At 43.1% G+C, this 23,360-nt stretch overlaps 1 protein-coding gene across 3 annotated transcripts in view; it reads left to right on the top strand.

Moving 5' to 3' along the window:
• LOC142768443 (uncharacterized) overlaps positions 1 to 21,532 on the top strand; it is a 70,244-nt gene extending 48,712 nt beyond the window's left edge. The window contains exons 4-8 of one of the 3 annotated variants that reach the window (XM_075870416.1): positions 2,259 to 2,389; positions 16,206 to 16,255; positions 16,960 to 17,074; positions 19,299 to 19,376; positions 21,382 to 21,532. In XM_075870416.1, coding sequence (XP_075726531.1) covers positions 2,259 to 2,389; positions 16,206 to 16,255; positions 16,960 to 17,074; positions 19,299 to 19,376; positions 21,382 to 21,490 — 483 coding nt within the window. In that variant the 3' untranslated portion in view covers positions 21,491 to 21,532. Of the gene's footprint in view, positions 1 to 2,258; positions 2,390 to 16,205; positions 16,256 to 16,959; positions 17,075 to 17,200; positions 17,293 to 19,298; positions 19,377 to 21,381 lie in introns of those variants that run through there. The other 2 variants (XM_075870417.1, XM_075870418.1) reach the window with 2 other exon arrangements.
• The last annotated feature ends 1,828 nt before the right edge of the window (positions 21,533 to 23,360 follow it).

The raw sequence follows: 23,360 nt of genomic DNA, 5'->3' as shown, positions 1-23,360 counted from the left end.
TCGGCCGTCAATCAACTGACAAGCCACGAAGCGTGTCGGCATTTACACACTTGCCATCGAACATTCTAGCCTAATCGCTAGCGGTGACGTACGTTCCAGAATAATCAGAGAGGCTAATGAAGTGGGCTTAAACTTAACACAACAACCTACTACAGCCTCGAAGCTTCTCTAACATCGTAGGCGTGGTTTGCGCTGAACATTGTTTAACAGTGTGATAACGAAACTGGCGGAAAGTAATGTGGCAATATAGAGACAGAAAAAAGTGCATTTGATAAGCACTTAGGCACAATAAATCATAGAGCGTGTATCATCGCTTTTGAGCAGAAGAGGAAAAGAAACACAATGATATATTCATTCTATATTTGGTCAAAAACCCCAAGAGTAATGAATAAAAAGTGAACATCAAAGACAATGCACGCATACAAAAATAATGTACTTACATGGTGTTAAATGTAAAAATTGTATGTCTTGCCGCTCATATGAAGTAATATATATGGTAACGTGTGGCTAATTAGTTCTGTTGTGTAAATGGTAAATGGTAAGTGATATCTGTAAATTTCAAGGTGGTTTTTATTAATGGAAACAGTAGGAAGCTAACAACAACCCAAACGCCACAAAATTCCTAATTCCTTACGCATGCTTGTAAAGTATGCTTCTACCACATTAGCTTGTTTGGATATGAAACTTGATTTCTCGCTTGACAATAGAGTGGTTTAGGATGTGTTCTTTTTGTTGCGAACGAGATCCAAGCACCAACGTGGCTCTGTGGTAGAAACCTGACTCAAAAAAGGCAGAGATTGAAATTGGCTTCGATCCTAAAGATCTTTTCTCTCACTACACTGAATAGGGGTTACGTACGACAGCAGTAGTGGCAGACAACCACGCCCCCAAAATCCGCTGCTGTTTGGTCACATAACAGGTTTCATTCTTATGAGATCACAACAGCAGCTGACGAAAAGACCGACACTAGCACTTCCCACCTACAGCTCAAATATTATAATAATATCTGAGATTTAACGTCCCGAAACGAAGATAGCAATAGGAAAGGCGCTGTAGTGGATGGCTGCGGAAATTTTGAGTACTTGGGATTTTTTGACGTGCACCTAAATGTATGTACAGGGGAGAAAAACATTTTCGCCTCCATGGAAAGTGTAGTCCCGCAGACGGTATTCGAACCTGTGACCTTCAATCGAGCGCCCAATTCACTATACCATCGTGGCGCGTCATGGGCTACGATGGCCCGTGAGTATTTTCAACATAAGTTTAATTCTTTTCAATTTGTTTATGTCAAAAGCTCGCCCTTAGGCATTCACGGTTAACTTTGCTCACACTAGAGATTTTGCGTACACTTCATAGACTGATGATAATTTCTAAGTAAACGCAAAAAAAATTCACGCAAAATGCAATTGAACAGTTATAGTCTGAAACGTCAAAAAGCATTCAATAAAAAAACGACTTCTCGAGAATAAAACCTGGCTAATTCAAGTTCTTATAGATATTATTTCTTTCTAAGAGCTCTAAAGATCCATACAATTATTACGAGTGTTTGTGTGCTAAAAATGTATAGGCAAGGCCACAGTCTCCTACACAGTGCGGGAGAGTATGCAAATAGTTATAATAATTTTTAAGGCTAGATACAAGAATGCTTGCTAAGAAACTATTGCACAGAATAAAGGGCATGTAATCTTCCTGATCTCTACTAAAAGATGTAGTGGCGTTTATAGGACGCGGACGCCTGCCTTGATGCAGGCGTCCTATAAACAGAAAAAAACTACAATATCCTTATGATATGAATGTTGATAATATTGGAAAGAGTACCCTCCAATAAATGTGAAGAGGTTTATTAGTTTTGCGGGGAGGTTATAGTCGTCAGCGACGAGGCAGCTCGAAGAAGCGTCCAGAAGCACAGCAGCGAACCGAAACACGAAGCGAACAAGCCGGGCGTTGGCGATGCTGGGTGGAGGCGCATCTTATTTTTAACAATATGGAGAGTTGGAATGGTCTTGTTCGATTTATCTCTTTTCTGAAGTTGTCGAAGCATTTTCCTAATAAACCACTTATTCGTGCTTTGATCACCTTACATAGCTGTTTCTCACGCATCGAGTCCTTTATTATATTTAACACAATGGCACATAGATGCGTAATTGTTAAGTTCAGACTGAATTTTTTGTTTTTCTGAAAGTTGGAAATGAACGACAGAGTTGTTGTTTACATAAAATAAAATAATTTGTTGTACGACTAGCAACTTTCGTTTGCAGATGGACAACCTCACGATATACAACCATACCAAAAAACTTACAATTGACTCTGAAAAAACGCTGGAGAAGGTTAAGGAGTATTGGAATGACACTAAAGCAGAAAAGAATGAGGCATATTTTCTTTTTGTTAGGTAAGTATTATCGTCTTTGTGTACTTTTTCTTTCTTTATTAAGAAAACAGGAGCCATTGAACAACCTTAGTTACAACTACATTAGGAATATGTCCTTAATATGAATGGTGGACTCCATCATCTATCATTATGGTGGATTTTGATGCTGGATAATGGTTTCACGTAGCGCGAGGAAGTATACATGACACGTGATCAATGCTGCAGAACAGCAGAACCTTATGAAGCTCTGTAAAGAAATATATCAATCAGGGAAAAAACGAGACCGAGCACCAGTCATCCTTTTAAACTTAATTTTTTGCTGAAGTGGCCTACACGTGTTAATTACTACATCATTTTCAGCATGCTACCAGCTTTTGTAGAGTGGCGCCGACGACAAGTAGGCGAACTGTCATCAGTTATGTCCCGGGTTTCGCCACCATTATGTAGAGAAAACTAGTGATCTGCGAAGAAACCAGACCAAATGCCGTTCATTCTTTTCAACTTTTTTTTCCTACAGAGTGGCTCACCTGCACGCGTTTATTACTGCTTCATCTTGTCACTATGTCAACCGGTTCAGTTTGTTTGAACAAGTGAAGTGAAATCATGAAGGGAAAACAGAGGTTGGCACAAAACACACTCAGCTTTGCACAAACAGTTTTAAACAAGTACCCAAAAACACTTGAGAATATCTCAAAACAACTAGGCGTACCCAAACACAATCGTCAAGTCCTAACACTGCTAAGTCCTACGTTATTTCCTATGGTCCCACTTAGCAAATCACGTCTCTAGGAGAAACGGGATGCAAGATGTCATCTTCTGACACCCAAGCTTCGCTCATCGCGTCCGTCCATGCTGTTGTTCCTGCTGGTGTGATAGGGCACTCCGTCAAGAAGGTGACGTACGAGACCTAATTTTTATTTGATGGCGATACTCACGGTGCCGGCAGGAACTCCAGGCACCTCCAAGAGCGCTCTGGCCTGCGTGCCGTCGGCGTGGCAGAGGAGTATTCGCGAGCCCGTGGGCCTTACACAAAGTCGGCATCGTGACACTAACCTGTCCCGGCCGCCCGCGGCCAGCTAGACGACCGAGCAGCAAGACAGTAGCTCACCGAGGTACAAATTTAGGTGGCTCTCAAAGCGTTGCAGTCCTGGTGCCGAAACCAGGCGGCCTCGACCACCCATCGTCTTCTCAGTTGTCCTCACCAACAATTTTTCTCTACATGCACCCGCCTTTTATTATCTTCAGCTCGCACGCAGTCTTCTTTTTTCTCGTCCAACTGGATAGATTGCCCACGTGCCCTGCTTCTTTCTTAATTTTCTTCTTCGGCTGTTTTTCTTGTCATCCCTGATAATCTTTTTAAGCAGCTCTACAGCATCACAGCTCTCATGCACAGCTGTCAAAACAAAGTAATTGTATGGAGGCCAATAACTACAGCATTCTACGAAAAAAAGAGACTGCGTGAGGAAAACATTATGGCAGTAAAAATCGTACGCACCCCTTTAGTATCCTTAGCCGAGCTTTCTACCACTACGTCAGGCTGACACATGTTCCACTTTCCACAGAATGTATAGTGAACAAGCTAATGCCCTGTTTACTTTCAGCTTTGTATGTCGGATACTCGAGAAAAACGTTATCTTCAGCTGCTACTAAAACTCTAATATTCATTAGAGACAAGAAAACAGCTGCCGCGGTAACGAATTGATGCATGTTGATAATGGCAACAGCGCTAAGTTTTCATTATGGTTCACAATGTCACTCCTAAAAAAAGTGCAAAGTAGACAAATGAGCAGGAAAACTTGACGAGACGTTACCGCAGCTTTAACGGCCGTTTCTAGCTGTTTCAAAGGGTGACATATGCCAAGCTTGCTGAATTGTTTTCTTCATTTCTTCAGTTTTCACTCGTCAGTCTCGGATGATTTCACCTAAACAAGGATTGCACCTGGGGCGATTGCACCTGGGGCGCATACACTTCTACAGATTCCGGATGGACTCCTCGACAACCACCTCGTCATCACACTTGGACACCGCTGCTATAGGTTGTGCTCAGCAAATATGCAAGCGCGTACCGTTCCAGTACACATTTTGTTTTCCTCCGGATACATTGGCTGCCTAAGAACTATTAACGATATCTTGATTTTTTTTTTGCTGCGATCAGGTTGAACTGTGATTACAATTTTCATGCGTAGTCCTTTCTTTGATGATCGCGAATAAAAGTCCAAACAGAACATATGGGTTGCACTCATCGAAATTCTGCATAAAATTCTTGATCGCGTGCATACATGTGCGTTGTTGCGGCTCCGGTCTCACGGGTCTCAGTTTGGTAGCGGGCCCCCGTTCTAGGACTCAACAAGTCAGATGAGGCGCTCGTAGGAACGACAAGAATTTATTGACATGGTTAGTAACTGAGAATTCCAAAAGAGGTGATCAAGTGATCGAGAAGAAGTCAATAACTGTGCAGGAAAACTGGTGAACTGTAGAACTTAAAATATGCAAAAGTCTTCCGCTTATATAGCGCCACGTCGCCTACCCTGGGCGCATCGTCCACAGCTTCAGCCAGCACGTCGCTCGACGATCTAGGTGCTCTACCCAAGAAGGCGGGGAAAGGCACCACACAATACACGCGGAGAGGGCACAGTCTACACGATGCCCAAATATGGTCACAAATGCACTGCACCCAACTTTCGCACACGTCACCAAGATTTCCCGCACGTCCAAAAATGATAGACGACCTTTGTTGTCAAGAACGCTTCTGGCAGTTAGGTGAGGTTCAAAAAACCGGCTTCCAGTACACGTGCCAAACTTGCCTGACTGCGTTAGGGTAGGACAATGTAGTGGTCCCCCATCTTATCGTAAAAATACGCCACCCCATTCAGCCGATTCTATGGAGAAAGGAGGAAGGAGGAGGGGTCGACTGAGCCCTCGTCGTCGAGGTGGGCTCCCACAAGGGCTGCAGCAAATAGTGCCTTTTCATTCAACCCCACCTTCCATTCCTCGTTGTTTTCTAGATAGTGCTGCTTAGCTGCGAATTTCCCGGGGTTCCGCTTCTCCTCGCACGTTGACGTTGATGTTTATTCGCGAATTTTCACTCTGGCTTCAAAGCGACCCAGCGGTGTTACAACGTGTCCTCCAGCTGTTCGAATTCGCGTTCCATTCCATGGCGTAATCACTTTCCAGAGATACGTTGCTAGCCTCCTGCTGATAATCGAATAGTCTGCACCAGTGTCTACCAAGGCATTGACCTGGAAACTGTCAATCAGCACAGGTATATCGAGCGACACGTGGTCACTGTGTTCAGATGTGGATGTCGGCGTTTCTTCGGTGCTGCAATCAATCTCTGACGAAATGTCTTCAGCGTTGCGTGCAAGCGTCGATGGTAGGTCTTCCGCACTTCGAGTCCCAGTGACCTTGCCCTCGAAGGCCGCTGCCTTCAGTTTTCCCGACGAGGGCTCAGGGAGCATTCCAGTGACGTCACCTCGAAACGTGGTCCAGTGGCTGCGGGATTTCCTTGGAGACAGTGACTGCGATTCCCGTCGTGTAAAGGGTGCACGCTGCTGCGCGAGGTACTCTTCGATATCCCTTGGCCTTTGAACGATTTAGGGAAGAAAGAATAGAATTGACGGAAAATCCACGCAGTCCAAGCTGCCGGTATGGGCATTTGCGGTAATTGTGACCAGCCTCACCGCAACGATAGCAGAGGGATCGTCTGTCCGGCGTACGCCAGACATCAGACTTGCGCGTCGGTGAACGGTGACAATCGATGTCCAAACCAGCGTGCGCTGAGTGAATCGTGACTGACAGCATCATTGTCTGTATCGGGATGTGTGGCCCTGGCTAGATCGGGACGTGCGGCATTGTATGAGTCGGGACTCTTTGACCAGAAAGAGGCGAGGCAGATCGCAAGGCTTCCGCATACGTACGACGGCGACTGTCAGTAGACACAGAAGCCGTTTGCGGATCAACCGACATCGTCGGAAAACGATGGGTGTGCAGCACCTGCTGGACCTCTTTACGGATGCCACTGGTGATAGAACTGACATCAATTCGCCTTGTCCCGTACATCTTTTCCATTTCATCGCGGACGACAAACAGATGACCTCGCGAATTCATTCGCGGCTCTTGCTCCCTGGAATGGCGAAAATTTCGGTAGTTGAGGCAGCGTTCACTTGACGGTCAAACAGGGCGGACCGGTGGTGAAGTACTTGCTCCATTGCTGCCGCTTCAGTAAAAAAACGCAGCAACATTCTTGGGGGCACTACGCACCAAACCAGCAAAAAGTTGTTCCTTCACACCACGCATGGGGTGGCGTGGTGTGAAGCCCACTCCCTTGAAAAGCCGTGTCATGTCCTCGACGTGCATCGAGACGGTCTCGTTTGGCATCTGGATGCGTGAATGTAGTGTACGCTCCACCCTCTCGCAGCGGTCGGGACTCCTGTAGGTCTCCAGAAGGCGACGCTGGAACTCACGCCAAGATGTCAGAACATCGTCTCTGTTCAAAAACCACGTCTTGGCACCGTCCTTTACGCAAGTGTACAGATTCCGGAGCTTCGCGGCATCATCCCAGTAGTTGATCGCTGCGACACGTTCAAACTCACTCAGCCAGTCGTCAACATATTCATGCTGCTCTCCGTGAAAGGGGCTAGGCGTGAGTGGGTTTTTGACGATGCCGTACATCGGCGAGGAAGGTGTCAGAGCTTGCACGGGATCTTGTGTGGACGTCATAGTCGCTGTGTCACTAGTTGGTGTATCAGGCGGCAGGCCTCGTTGTCGGCAGCTTACTCTGTGACCAGGAGTGTCCACGGGTGTAGGGCTTGTGTTCAGGTTGCTAACCGGGGTCTTGGGCATTGGGTGGATCATGAGACGTTGTACCCAGCACCTCCACCAGTCTTGTAACGTTTCTTACGACAAACTTGATATGATGGGCTCGTTGAGTCGACTACCCAAGCAGCAGCTAATATAGATCGTTTTTGTCCTCTTTCAGATGTAGATCTCACCCAATAAGATCATGTGGCAATATCGAATAGTGGCTCCTTTGTTATCTACACGATGCAAGGAGCTATTGCAAAGTCAGAGTTCAATTATTTCTTGACAACTGCATGACAATGTTACTTATTTACTGTCACTGTTCGCACTAGTATCTCTAGACCTAGAAACATCACAATACAGCTAAAAATCGCGCATTTAAACTGAGTGTCCGCGCACACAATATGAATATTCACTGCAGTTTTGCTCCACTGAAAATGAGGTGTTCGTTTGCGACGCAAGAAGGAAAAAAAAGAAAGTTCTGAAGAGCGTAATAATTAGTATTGGCCTCTTTTGGTTTCAAACATATATTGCTGCACATTGAACGTACGAATGATAAAAACGACAGTAATATGACGTACCGCAACGTGCAATTTCATCGTACCACCATCACCCGCCACGCTTCGATCATGCCACCGCCATCCAGATTGTTTAGTAAGACATTCATTAAAACTTGTATTCTATTGTTATTATCAGCCAGCATATTCCGCTGTCCCTCTCACTTGCCATAATTAACAACAAGAAAAAAGCTTGTCAGCATCACCAGAGTCTGTCACCTATTTTTTCACTGTCGCTATCATCAGTTCTTATAGCTGCCGCCACTTCTACCTCATCCACTATTATTTCAACCACTATTATTTCCCTTTTGTGCATTATTGTTTTCACAATATCCACCAACAATTCCAGCATCCACCGAAACAAAATTTAGAATAGGAAATACACCAGCCTTGGGAGTAACCTTACTTAACCAACGCAAAAGGTTTAATCAGTGTCAAGTTTATTTCTGATTAAGAACGATTGGTGATAAATGTTAATAATATACTCGTGTAATGACCTCACACATTGAATAGGGACATTCCTTAACTTTTTCACAGAAAAAAAAAACTACATTCACAAAACACCTGTTTATTAATCACGCCTTTGATGTTTGAGAATGTTCATCGCTTTACCCTTTGATCGATGCCAGAATTCCAAAGCCATTGTTTTTTTTTGAGGGCAGAAAAAGGCAACTCTGTTGACTCTTTAGCGCTTACAGGCAATAAAAGCACAGCTTCGGAGAGTTAGCGACTGCCTTCAAAGCACTGTTCTCTGTCAAGTAATACTGACTGGACGGCTCAAAAGAGTACACTTGTATATGTGTGGCATTACACATCTGCGGCAACAAACTATGTTGGAGTCGCATGGATCTGCAAAGTCGTAGTTGCAGTTCACAAGTACTGCTGACTGGGTGAGTTGGTGCATGATAAAATGATATTGCTTCAGCGCAGCTCAGTTTGAACGTAAAGAAAAGATCCTATGCATATTGATTTATGATTGATATGTGGGGTTCAACGTCCCGAAACCACCATATGAATATGGGAGACGCCTTAGTAGAGGGCTCCAGAAATTTCGACCACCTGGGGTTCTTTAACGTGTGCCCAAATCTGAGCACACAGACCTACAACTTTTCTGCCTCCACCGAAAATGCAGCCGCCGCAGCCGGGATTTGATCCCGCAACGTGCGGGTCCGCAGCCGAGTACCTTAGCCACAAGACCACCGCGGCAGGACACTGCGGCCCAGGATGACACACTGGTGAAAGAATGGAGTGTGTCCACACGTCTTGCAAGGCATAGCTAAGAGAGCACCAGAAGAAATCTAGTTTTTTTTACAATGCAAGAGTGCTCAGGCAAGCAAACACTCTCTAGCGCACCTACCAGTCAGTACAGCATAAACCGCGCCACATGATAGCAGGAACATATAGACAACAGCTATGGCGCATTCAACAAACTTAGTTACATGCTTCTTTCCACAGGGGGGTTGCACTTCGTTCTTGGGGTTCCTTTTTTTTGGTTCCAACGTTGGTGTTGGGGCAGAGAAGGCAATGGTCCTTCATTTGTTTGCGGGCCTTTCAGAAGCTGTCTGGTACTGGAGATCGTCAGTTCCAACGGCTTCATGCTAGCCATCTTGCTTGTTAAAAGACGTGGTATGTAATCGATAGGTTTTATTGACCAACACTCTTCATTGCTTTCAGGGCTATGTGGGTGCATGTCTGGAGCAAAGAGGCTGACTTTACAATCAACAAAAAATATCCTGTTTCAACAATTTCACTGAAACTGAAGCAAAGTTTTAAATGCGACAAGTAAAGAGAATGAGGAGGAGGGCGAAAAGTAGCACTCTTTCCACAGTGTTTAAATGATATTGTTTTAGAGCGAAAACAGCTACGAGGTTGCGAGCAACCCTTTACTAAGAAAGCTATTTTGAGAATGTAACAAGGGAAGTTTTGGTGGTGTACTTGACTGCCTCCCGCCAATGCATCCGCCACTGATGTTCATTGCCACTATCACAAGAAATGAAAAAAAAATCACCGGTGCGAAACACCTGTGTAGAAGTAAGAACTGAACCTGGTCCTTCTGTGTGGTAATCTAGTGATCTACCATTGAACTATGTGGGTGATTTAAACTACGTCGTACACTGACCCTACGCTGGCTTTATGTCGGGTAAGGGTAAATATGTGCGTAACAAAATGGTTTACAACAATAACGAAAAAGAAAAAAAGACATCACACAAAATAAAATTTCTAACAAAAGCCTGAGGCATATTTATTATTCGTCAGTATCCAAAGCATCAACAAAGAGGACAATTAGCAGTGGGTAGCAGTACCCCGTTTTTCCGAATAATCAAGAATAAAGATATAATGACGCTATCCCACCACAGAAAACGTATGATGATTATTAGCATTGCGAGTAACATACAAGTGTGCTTGCAGTATTGGCCTCCGTAGCATTTAAAGACGCTCCAGAAAGGCTGATTTTCCAGCTTTTGCTGTTAATGTGTGGCGCGTTCCGTACTAGCCTGGAGATTTTTTAGGCTTCTTTAAGTACAGTTAGGTATTGTAGCTCTATAAATGTTTATAGGAATGAAAACATCAGCGCGAAGAAATGGCGGCAGATTTCAAATATTCCGAGAGTCAATGGCATTTGAAGCAGAATGTCAACAGTGACCCTTAGCACATTTTATTTATTCCTTTGAGTCGACAGTAGTGAAGATGAACCGGAAGCCTTGGTCCCTATAATTAGTTGTGGGCATATCGTGAGCTTACCTGGTACTTCCATCGCACTTGTGCCCAGGTGCAACCGTGAGCTTCGTTAGGTTAGGTTAGGTTAGGTTAGGTTCGACTGCTATGGTCCGACTCATTGGTGATACTCACGGTTGAGCACAAACGTTTGTTTTATTAGAGCAAATGCACACTTAGTTACAGTCATGTGGTCATGACGAGTAGCCCCTTTTAACATATTTTGCAGCATGGTTCAACAGGTGTTCATCTGATGGCGACTCACGGGAGCTGATTTGTCTGTGTCTGACGAGCTTATAAAATCCGATAGCCAAGACTTCAACTACAGTGCACATTGCCCTCACGTGATGACTGTATTGAGTTTTTTCAGAAGCCATTTGAAACACTCGCATAGCTCTGTGTTTGAATACTTGACAAAATTCCTGGATCCGATTCTAGCTCCAACAGCGAGTTTAAAAGGGCCCTGCAACAATTTTTGAGCATGGTCAGAAAATGCTGCCCATCGGCAGTAGAGCCTTCCGACTACACGCAAGCCAAATATTAGAGCACAGTACGTGGCCTGGAATCCACAATAAATTGTCAAAGTCAGTTATTAATTGCTTTCTCTTCTTTTGGCAAATCACACAATGAGCCCAAAAATCACTCCTAGTAAGCCCACCTATCAGCCATTGGCTGATTTGAACATGGCACGCTCAGTCGTTACAGAGATCGCGGGCTGCTCCCACGTAGGGACGGGGAGGCATAGTCTTACCGTCGAATCATGGGCCTTTTGGTCAACCTTGAGTTTTTCTATGAGAACGGGACTCTTGAGCAATAAATTAAAAGCATTTTCGAAAAATTCTTCATTTTTTCCTTTTAAAAAGGAGCACCTCCAGAGCATGTGGTTAAAATCACTTCGATTGTGCCAGCACGGACAAAGTTATGAAGCATCGGAGTAATGGCTATAGGTTACGAGGCTAGGGTATGTTCTCGTCCGAAGCGTGCGAAGAGAGGCAACATGCTTTTCCTGTGAATAAATTCTATGGTTACTGAAAAACGTGTTTCAGGGCCCCCCTTTTCCACCTGGCTAATTTTTCCCGCACCACTGCTGATGGAAAATGTTATACACGAGGAGCGGTTTAGGTGTCGTGAGCTTAGAAAAGGACGGAAATATTTATTTGAGGAACTAAAACAATTAGGCTCACCACAGGACGGTGTAACTGACATTGTGTTTCCACGCTGTTACTGGATCTTCAGAAAGCAGGTGTGACGACTTCTCTTGAACTTTTTGACTGCTACAGACCTCGGATATGACTGGTGATGAGTGAAAATTATGTTTAGGCCGCTGCGGTGAGATAGGGGTCCGGTACCATACTGCATGCGGAGTAGCACGCAGGCCACCAGCTAGACTTACGTCGGCTTTCGCACGGTTTTTTAGAGCACGCCCACGCTTAGTTAAAAATGAAGAAAAAACAAAGAAATATATTCGTTTAATGTAAATAGCAAAAAGGAAACTGGGTGGGGCAATTGCTTGCAAATTTCATAAGGCCAGATCCACCAGCTATCTACAACATTCCAATCCTACCATTGCATCATTATAATAGTCTTATTAGCTTTGTGTCTAAAACAAAGAACGAGCTCTTAAAAACATTTCCTTTATCATGTATTTATCGGGAGGGTGCCGTTTCAAAGGACTTGATGCCTTCTAATAGCATGCGAGCTCTTGTTTGGAAGTTGTCTGCTTGTTAAGGATCACGTGGTACCTGCAACGAGCAGGAAAAGAAAAGAGCTTTCCAAATTTGTCGTTGTAGATACGAGTACGCTACTCACACTCTGAAATACCTTATAAACTGGAGAAGAGAATGACAGCCACCGAAGCCTAATGAGTAACCGCGTAGGTTGCATGATCCAAAAGCTGCAGGTTTGTTCCATGTGGCCGACAGATTTTCTTTCTGTCTTCTTTGGTTTCTTAACATCAATTTCATAACAACTACAAAAATAGAACACACTTAGCACAGAATGACTCACACCCACAAACAAACAAACAAACAAACAAACCCGCTATACCTTGCCTGGGTTATTCGTTGTTTAAGTTTCATAAACACAGGTACTAAGGAAGAGATGAACATGTGTTTCCGAGTCCCTGTGTTGCTACGTGATTGCATTTCAAGTACCTGAAAAAATGAGAATATCCCCGTAAATTATTACATGAAACCTAGACACTTCGCTTATTTCAAGTTGTGTGTAGTGGTATTGCGTCAGACTCGGAATGTAACATTTATCTCGGTGGTGGGTTTAATATCAATTTGATTGTCTTCGTCATCGTCATCATCATTATCATGATCATCATCATCATCATCAGCAGCAGCAGCAGCCGCAGCAGCAGCAGCAGCCTAGCTACGCCCACTGCAGCGGAAATGCCTGTCCCATGATCCGCCAATACGCCCAGTCTCATGCTTTTCGTTTTTTGCGAACCTGTGAACGTTTTTTAGGGGTGAAGCTTTTTATAGCAGTACCCGTTCGTCCCTTGTAGCAGTTGTAGTAATGTGTCAACAAGTATAACATTTTGGTTTCTAGGGTGGTGCCGGTGAGACATTTCTTCTGTGCGTTGTTGAACAATAAAAGATAATGCTCAATGTACATGCCAATGGCTGCTAAGGTGGAACGAGAGACAGGATAATTCGGCTTTCAGTTAACACGCACGCTGCGAATTTTTCGTTGTTCAACAACGCACAGAAGACAAGAAAGGTTTCTATGTAATACTTCCTGGGCATAACCTCCTAGGTTTTTAGAAAGGTTTAGCGAGCGTGGGGCCGCAGTGCCATGAATACAGTGAACTAGTATATACCATGAGCTCAAGGTGGTTAAAGGTTTGAAGTAGACACGAAGCGCAAGCCGTAAGAAAGTGTGCGTGTGCCTTCTCTCGTTCAGTCCTTGGAATTTCCGCTGGGTGGTGGTGCTTCTATATGAGGAATATATGATGAAAAGATGCGAGAGGATGGTACTTGGAGTGTTGAATAGGTGCACGAAGAGACACACAGACAGATAGATGCATGGACGGACGCACGGACAGCTGCACGGACGGATGAACGCATGGACGGCCGCAGGAGCGGATGCGCGGACGAAAGCAGGGACGGACGCACAGATGAACGTGCGGACGCACGAACAGACGCACGCACGGATGGGCTGATGGACGCACGGGTGGCCACACAGACGCACGCATGAATGGACGGAAGCAAGAACAAATGGACGGACGGATGCTTCGCACCACTATCTATCATTCACTCCGTGGATATGCTGCCATTTTTTCTTATCGGCCCACCTGACTTTTTCTGTTCCCTTCGTACGTTTGCCTTCTCCGAGAATTCATTCAATGAATCCTAATGACCAGCGGTTATCCTGCCTACGTGCTACTTGCCCGGCCCAAATTCAGTTCTTCTTCTTGATTTCAAAAACGATATCCTTAAACTCAGTTTGTTCTCTGACCCACTCTGCTCTCTTCTTGTCTCTTAAGGTTACTCCTATCATTTTCCTTGCTATTGCTCCCTGCGTCGTCCACCGTTTTAACTGAACCCTATTTGTAAGCCGCCAGTTTTCTGTTCTGTAGGCAAGTACTGGCAAGATGCAGCTGTTATAGACCTTTTTCTTAAGGGTTAGTGGCAGGTTACCATTACCGATTGGAGAATGTTTGCCGAATGTGATCCACCCCCAGCCGCCAAAACGGAAGAAAGGCAGCCACCTCCTTTCGTGAAGATAAAGAGCCGCGCCAAGACGCCCTGCTGTTTACGTGTGCGGGACGCTGCGTGGTGGAAATTACTCTACGGAGCACCACTGTCCTTCGGGTCCGCGCAGCGATGTGACATGTGGCGTGTTCGTGCCCCGGTAAAAGCCACAATGCCGAGCTTCCGTCGATTACGGACGTCGGATCATTACACTGTGCGTCCGTGACTTATGAGCCGCCGACGCTCAAACCAGCACCAGATGTCTAGGCCTGGCTCCTGGGAGATGCTTAGACCACGACTGCCGTTCGACAAAGCATGGGTGGTCGGCCCGAGCGGAAAGATTACAGACTCGTTACACCCCGCTCAAGTAAGATTCGCCGAAGGAGGCTGCATAGCCGGAATCATACACGTGTTTGGTTGGTGCGTTTGTGGGTTTGTTGGGGGTGGTGCCGGCATAATGACACTCATGTGAGCTGCGGGACATGTTATTGGACAGTGCCATTTGAACCTATTCCCCGATCTAGGGATCTTGGGAGACGAAACGGTATTTATTCAGCCCTCACGGGCTGCTCAGTGTGGTTCATGGAGCTTCTTCAACAGACAGCCTTTCTTCAATGTAGAGTTTTCAATGTAGAGCTTTCAATGTAGAGCTTCGAGCCAGAGAGCCCGTGCCATGTAAATAAAATAAATATACTTCTCTATGAAGTTCAACCTCCTCCTGCTTCGACATCCTGATCCCGCATCTCCGGTGTCACAAACCCCGGTTGCAACAGGGCGTAGGGACAAGGGTTTAGTTGCTGTAGTCATGGGAAGTAGGGGCCAAGTACTGCACCATGGTGGCCAATTGTGCTCTGGTGGGAAAGCATATTGCTGTCAGATGGTCGCCTGTGAATCCGCACCTTAGACCTCTTCGTTTTTTTTAAATGAACCTTTTATGATGCGCATCAAGTAATTTCCAATTCGAAATTGCCCGGCGTCAGCATTCGAACAGAAATGTGTCATTTCATGCTAAGCTGTTGCGCTATCTCTGAGCGCGGGGTTCTGTTGCACTTTCTTAGCACTGAAGGACACCACCTGACTGCCCATCAGCTCTCAACTTCATCTGACTCGAAGCTCGCAAGGCCGTCTTTTCTTATCTGTTTATGAGGCATTGTTTTCTTTAAAACACCTCACACGGTTTCAAACTTCTGATCTTGTAGTCTTAGGCCAGCTTAGTGCCCCGAAAAACTTTCCTTTTCACGCGTTTGTTTCTTCCTAAATTTTTCTTGACTCGCTCAAACTGAACATTGTTGGTTTCAAAATATCCGAAATGTCGGACTTTTATTGATTCCGAGTGGTCACATTCCTGCTTTGACATTTTCTGTCAACTGTTGATCTTCGCGCTCTGGTTTTGAGAAAAAATCGACTACTTCTATATCAATGTTACGTTGAGCGTATACGTCGTGGGTGGTGCGAGTGCATGACAACTAAACGCAAGAAGTTTCTAACTGCTAAAGAATGGATAGCCACTGCCTTTATGGTGTATCAGATTTAGTTGGCGTTTTGTAGTAGTAATATTATCTCTGGCAAATTGATGTAGAAGTAGACAGCGTCCTTTGGTGGGAGTCAGATATGCGTGCTAGTAATTGCATCTACGGTTAACCTCATTACATAAAACAATGACTGAAAAGCTAAAGAGCGATTTTTTTAGTTCTAGAAAGCAGCCAAAGGCAAAAAACTTTGTACCATAAGTGATAACGTGTTTGTATCACTCACCACAAAGCACTTTGCTCGGATTTCGTTTTAAGCGATTTTTTCACAGCTCTCATAGATTAGCCAAAATTCTTACCTCGCACGCGTAATTATTCCGGAAGTTCAAAAGCCCAATTTTAGCCACTAGCTAATGGGCCAGTAGCCCATGCTCTAACCCATCATGCGCCAGTGTTTCAGACAGAGCGCCACACTCGTCCAATAATCATCTATAACACCAAGGCAGTGCCGAAATGCTTTGCAATAGGGATATCTGACTGAATTGTCAATATGCATTTCATTTACATAAATTTGCCATTTGGAACTTTCTTACAGAGACGCATTCCTTGAGGAAGAACCCGTTAACACAAGTGCGCCTACCGGAGGTATGTAGAAAGTTGATTCCCTAGACACAAATAAAATGTTAGACTTTCGTTAACATCGTAAAATGAGCTTTTTTGGTAGACTGCAAAATTATAAAGACATATAGCTTGGTTTTTAACTTCGAGAAAGCAAAACTGTATGGCACACATTAAACATTATTTGCCGAATATTAAATTGAACAAGGAAAGTTGCGCATGCCTACTGAATGAGCGATTTTTCTCCCAATGCCCAGACACATGCTCCAACACCTGATCATCGGATACTCACACTAAAGATCATAAATCATAGTTTATGGAAGATTAGTGGTCGATTCCTGGGTGCACTTCAGATAACGCAAAATTAAGGTAACCGCGGTAATCACCCCAGAGCAGAGGCATACATGGAATAAGCCAGATGGCACACATGCATATGACTGGCAAGTGGTATACGGCCTATTCTTAAAAAGAATAAAGAGATGAAGGAAACACCCACGTTTACTATTGAGCCTTCCAAGTCTGAAGATTTTACCAGGTGCTAAAATTTACTAAGGTCTCTACCAAGTCAGATTGCGGTGTGAACTGTGACAAAAGAGTGACTACAATTACCTGTTACGATCATAAGCCAAGGTGTCACATTTCAATGTTATTACAAACTACTGCTATGTGTGACGGGTTTGTAAGTAATATAAATGTGGAAGCAATCGCAACCTTTGTTCTCTTGCTCTTAGTGGTGGCAACGAATGGAACGCTTTGCAGCAAGGATGCTAGTGCTGCTGTGGTGAGAGACATGTTTCCACAAAATGATACCTATTACAATCGAACGGCGAGAGGATTGGCTTCTATGTAAGTAAAACATTTCTTTTTACTTACGTCCTATTGCGAATATACTTCTGTATGTACTTTTAGCATACTATACGGTGGCACAAATGCTAAGCAAGCTAAACGCTTTATTTTTTCTTGTGCCTGTAGGATGCACATGTCTTCATACTACACTAATACACCGAGCCTAAATGTGTACTGACTAAAGAAAACTAAGCTGTACGTATTTTCGAACGGCAAAGCCATGCAAAAAACAATTGTAGCATGCTTTGGAAAGTTTCTTCATGCAATTGTGTTAGTTTCTTTTGTTCTACGCTGCCTACATATGCAATTTTAAATATAAAACACATATTACGCTTGAACGGCAAGTAAATTAGGTAGAGAGACTAATGTGCGTCTTAAAAATTGAGAACTTATGTTTTATTTTAACGTATGAATAGGTTCACCGAGGGTGATGAAATGACGTGGCAGACACATGGCACCTGCTGCTGAATGGTGTCGCTGCATTATTGCAAAATAAGAGTGACTGCTTATGGTTGGGGCAAAAAGCCAGCCTGCGAAGAAAGCGAAACACAGACACAGCAAAAGTTCGAAAAGTGGCCTTGATCAATTAGGTATAATTTTAAAATACCTAATGAAAACTGACAGAAGTGCAGCTATAAGGCATCCACTTCGGCATTATTAATTAACAGGATTTCATGGATGAAGGGAAAATCTATTTAAGTCATTGTTAAGCATTCTGTAGATCACCGACGTACCCGGACCACATAGTTAATGCATTATCTGCACTCTAGTTATGACCATGAAGAATTATGGTTTAGCACTAAGTAGCCGGGAAGAAGCTTTGAACAAGATGCTCTCAGCGCAGTTTGCATTGTGTGAGGCCTCGTGGTAATTTAGCTTTTTTAAGACTGTTTAAGACATAGGTTAAAAGAATTCCTAATTTAACATGACGTCTGTATAGGGCCTTTTCGCAAGAAAGTTTCAAGCTTTAACACGGCCCTGGGGTTCAGTGCATGCTTGCATCGCACACAGAGTCTTAGGTTTACAATTCCATCGGATTATATATATTGCTTTTTTTCTTATTGTGTTCTTTTTCCATTTGATGCGATGGCCGTTACGTACACAAGCCGTTAAAGTGGCGGCGCACAACTACGGTACTGTCAGAGCACAATGCTATAATACCACTCTATAGGAACTGTTGTTCTGATATCACAAAAGCTCTAAAAAAGGTGTGTAAACGCTGCTTGATTCTTCTCATTACCACCATAGTGTAAGCTTATTGGTTTATCTGGTGGACGTACTTACTATACTAGCGCAGAGGCGGCTGCTTGAGGAAGTCAAGAATCGGGCGGTTGAGGTGATGGACTTCAGAGGAATACGTAGCCACGCATGAGCATGCATGAATTCTTGGGAAATACGCATACATAAATATACTGCCTGTGCGTGCCAAGGGTTACAATAATGAGAGACTGGACGTGACGTATTGAATTAACATACTCAATGTGTTAGGCACGACAACAGCGGACAGAGAGAGAGTGGTAAATAGCGCTTTCCCCTGGTGCTCAGTATGTCTGTACTCTTTCTCTATCGTCAATGCCGTGCTTAGGTTAAACATAAATTATGTTGTAAAAGATGCGTAGAAACTAGTGGTAGTGCATAGAGCAGAGGTCTGAAACTTACCTGAGCTAGTCAACCACAGTCAAGAAAATGTACTCTTGCAAGGGCCGAGTCAACGAGGAAGTCGAGAGCGGGGAAGGAAGTGGGTAGTTGGTACAAAGTGTGCGCGGTCATTGTCATTTAGAAGGCGCTTGTCCTAAATAATGTAGGGGCCATTTATGAACAAGACTTTCTGTCTGGATCCCAGAATTGACGGTAACTGATCTTCTAAATGATTAAAATTAGGAAGCAGATTTTATTTTAGTTTCACTGTTTGGTGAAATGTGGCAGACATAGCCACCAAAGAAGGCGTTTCAGGGAAAAAGTATATGACTCTCGTCGGGTGACATTTTATGTTTAGCAAAACAATAAAAATTGAACACAATTGAGATATTTCATAAACTGAGTTATTGGCATTAAAAAATAATGCATGCCAGTGGCATTCGCTTACTAAAGAAACAAAGACGTAAAGCTAGATCTTCAACTAATAATGACTGAGCTATCAATTATTTGCGACCTCACTCGATTTGCGAAAGCTTCTGCCGTATTGCCACGGGAAATTATGACACACAACTCTTTTTGACCACAGGTTGGGGGCGTGGAAAGTGAGGTTTTTCGGGTGGTACAATTCAACTGAACTCAGGAAACAGATCGATCCAGTCCTAATGTATGTACTAATTTTGATTTACTCCTTCATTTCTCCACACGCATGACAAAAAAAAACTCGGGCTTGTGTCGCTGTACTTACAGAAGTATCAGTACATTTGCTGCTGCGCTGTCGGCTTTCTATAAAGACGTTCTTATTGTTTTGGACAGCATATATATTGGGTGTCACTGCTGAAGTGCCGTGCCACTGTGACATCAGTCAGCAAATGTAGTTGCTTTTATTGTGAAGCTGTGCGCACCAAGAGCAGTTGCTGAAATTATTCTTATACCGTTCCTTCCAACTTTGCGATTTCTTAGTGCGCTTCGCAAAGTCATATTATGTGTTTAAGCAATAGGTCTAGAATGAATAGCTTGAGCCCAAGTGTAAACAAATCAATTGCGAGTTGCTTTTAGGCTACTTCATCAACTTTATTCGACTAGTGCTGTAAGTGTTTTTTATGAGTTATGGTTACTGCTCTAAACACATTTATTTTAGTATTACTAATTAAACAAGATACCCTCAGAAATACAACAAAGTATGTTATAGCTTAGCTCAATGAAATTTGTTTATGACCTACCTAAATAATTTGTCAGAAACGCCTTTTAGCGCAGAAACATCGCTTCAAATCTTTGCGATTGCGTCATTTAAAATTTTATTGTTGCTCATGGCTGCCCACTGTAAGGTATAAAACTGATGCTGGCAGGGGAAATATATATCAGCCTTTATTTACGCAGGCATCTACGAATAGACAAAGACGGGGACAGCCGAATGAGACATGTTGTGAAGACGTTATTTGAAGGAGACACCATTGCGAACAAAAATACATAATATAATTGACACAAATCAGAATACCACTGTCTTATAAACGTTCAGTACCATACAAGCCTCCCTGTATTGTGCCTATCCTAGGCTATATTGGAATACTGAAAACTAAGCATGACAAATAAAAGTGAACAAGTCATCCTAAACCATTCAGATATCGACCGCAATTTAAAAAATTGATTTTTTTGCTGATGTAGCCTTAAGAACGCGCGCCTAAACATAGAGAATCATGACTAATACGTTTTGCTGTTTTGAGACGTTTGGTGCGGTTGTTTAAACATATTATTGAGAGTGGCATGTCAGTTAATATTACTGCCGAATTTAAATAGTAGCATAAATTTAGCGTATGCACAACCTCTTAGACGTGTTTGATTAAAACACTTTTTATCTGAAACGGCGTGTGGAATCGTATCGATTACCCTAATATGAAGCGAAATGAGCAGTATCCCTGCTCGGCCACACAAGCATTCAAGAGCCTGAATGAAGCGTGGTCCTGTGATTCTCTCGGGTCGCAGCTAACCAACAATTTATGATTTCCTAAAGAGAACAAACATAAAGTCAACTTTCAGTGGGATACCTGTGGCTATATTTACGGTAACAACTTTTCGAAATAATAAAATGCCAAAAACAACTTTATTTTCTGCCTAATATTCATTGCTTACCATACATCCTCATTGATGCATACTATAGCTCTAGCTCTATCCTGTAATATTCTGCTGCTCCTTTGACCCCAGCGTAGTTGTCAATTTTTCTTTACAAACACCCAAACTTAGCAGCATTTTTGTGGCAAGCGTTGAAGGAATGGAACCACAATTGAAGTACGAAGTATTTTGCTTCCCGTTCGTTGTTTCGTGTGCATTGCACTGGTGTAATACCTCATTTAGTTAAACAGAGCTATGTGCAATCTAGGGATGCAAAACTGAAGGACAGAGTAACCATGAAAAACACAATCGGTTAATCTTATAGTCATTACCTATAGTAATCATGGCGGTTTAACTTCTGATGAGCACAATACGACACACTGTAGTGGAGGGCTCCAGGTATTACGCCTACCTGGGTTTCTTTAACTTACACCTAAGTATAACTATAGAGACCACAAGTTGAACTTACAGTTAGAGCCACAAATGTCAGTTATTGTGAAATGTATGTTAAAATAAATGCATATGCAATTCTGACTTCTTGCGAATATTGATTGCTGTTGCAGGCGCTGCAAAACACCAACTGCAGAAGAAAGCGCAGGAGCAAACGCATCCGCTGTGCCAGAAGATGATAGTTCAACAACTGAGTGCACAACGTCCAGGCAGCCTTCCTAACGAACCCACAGTCATATAAAATAAACCTTGTTCTTTTTTTTATTGGTGTGTAAGATTTTTCTTTGTGTAATCTATTCCTAAAATCACAATATTGTCCCTAAACCTTCTTTTCTACTTTAAATAAAAATCAGCAAGCTTTTTCTAAATTTTTTTCTAAAAGCATGCGACAGGAAACATATTTTTTATATGCTCCGTGTCAACTGTTCGAACACGCTCAACCCACTTGAACTTGAACAGCAGCAGCAACGCTTTGTGAAGTGAAGTGAAGTGAAGTGAAGTTTATTTTCCTTTCACACAAAGGGGGTAGCCGGGGCTAAAGGCTGGAGTGCCTGACAGAGGCCTCGGCTCCCTTGTACAGTCTAACATAAATAAACGAAAACACATAATTGCAGTGTTAGCTGCATTTGCCAGTGTAACACAATGCTGCCAAGCATGCAGCGTAGACAAAATACAAAGCATTATAAATATACAGAATATAAACTTAATACAAGCTTATACAAAGCACAAATCAGATTCGAGTAAATATTTCTTTGTTTGTTTTTTGAATAATTTCAATGCAACATCAAAATCAACATCCGTCAACATTTTATTAATAACCACAGTGACCTGATAATTTAATTTTTGTTTGCCATAGTTTGTGCGCGTTTTGGGGACCCGGTGGATTTGTTTTCGAAAGTGATATGCATCGTTAGACAAAGTAAAGTCTTGAGTGTGCAGTTGATTGCTCTTAATATATTGCAACAGTCGAAAGAGGTAGACTTGGTTCGCTTTAAGCAGATCGTAAGTACGGAACAATGGCAACGTGGAAAAGTCTTTGGGTCTGCCACGGTACCCATGAATGCACCGCAAGGCTCTCTTTTGGAGTACTAGTAGTTTTTGATAGTTAGTAGGCGTAGTTGTTCCCCATACGAGAATACAATAGGTTAACTTAGAATACACAAGCGCATAATACATCTGCAGTCTCAACCACACGGGTACCAGACAGGCTACTTTGTAGAGACAGCCAACACTTTTACTTATTTCAGATGCTAATTTTGACACATGTGTGTTCCATGAAAGGTTCTGGTGGAACCAGACACCAAGAAATTTAATGCAGTCAACCTCATGTATTCTTACCCGACCAAATTGAATATTGGCCTTATATGAATCAGCAGTATTAATTGGCCTAAAAATAATGTAGCTAGTTTTGGATAAATTTAAGGAAAACATGTTGCGTTGTAGCCATGACTGCAAGTTTCCTAAGTACCAGTTTACCGTAGCTTCCGCTTGTACAAGAGATTTGGCTGTAAAAAATATGTTCGTATCATCCGCATACATAATCATGTCATGAGAGCCTGGTAGTTTAGTAATATCATTAATATATATTAAAAACAATAGAGGTCCTAATATAGAGCCCTGAGGGACTCCACAAGTGACAGTTAGTCGGTTAGATGCAACATCATTCACCCGTACGTACTGCATCCTATGACGTAAATAATCCTGCACTAAGTTATGTGTGACACCACGTACACCATAGTAATTCAACTTTTCTAAAAGGATATTGTGCTGTACGCAGTCAAACGCCTTTCGAAAATCTAAAAAGAGACCAAGAGTGTAGTGTTTGTGTTCTATATTTTCAAGTATTTTGTCTTTAATAACGAGTAGCGCCTGCTCTGCGGATTTTTTCTTCAGAAAACCGTACTGGCAAGCAGATATCAGGTTGTGTTTAGTGAAAAAACATTCGAGCCTGCAATTGATAACTCCTTCAAATAATTTGGAAAATACTGGTAACACAGAAATTGGTCGGTAGTTTGACATTTCCATTCGATTGCCACTTTTGTATATCGGACAAACCTTGGCGATTTTTAGGTCATCAGGAAACACACCAGTA

The sequence above is a fragment of the Rhipicephalus microplus genome, chromosome 8 (genome assembly GCF_043290135.1).
Source record: "Rhipicephalus microplus isolate Deutch F79 chromosome 8, USDA_Rmic, whole genome shotgun sequence".
NCBI lineage: Eukaryota > Metazoa > Arthropoda > Arachnida > Ixodida > Ixodidae > Rhipicephalus > Rhipicephalus microplus.
Note: the sequence above shows the minus strand (reverse complement) of the source record. Positions and strands in the feature narration are given on the sequence as shown.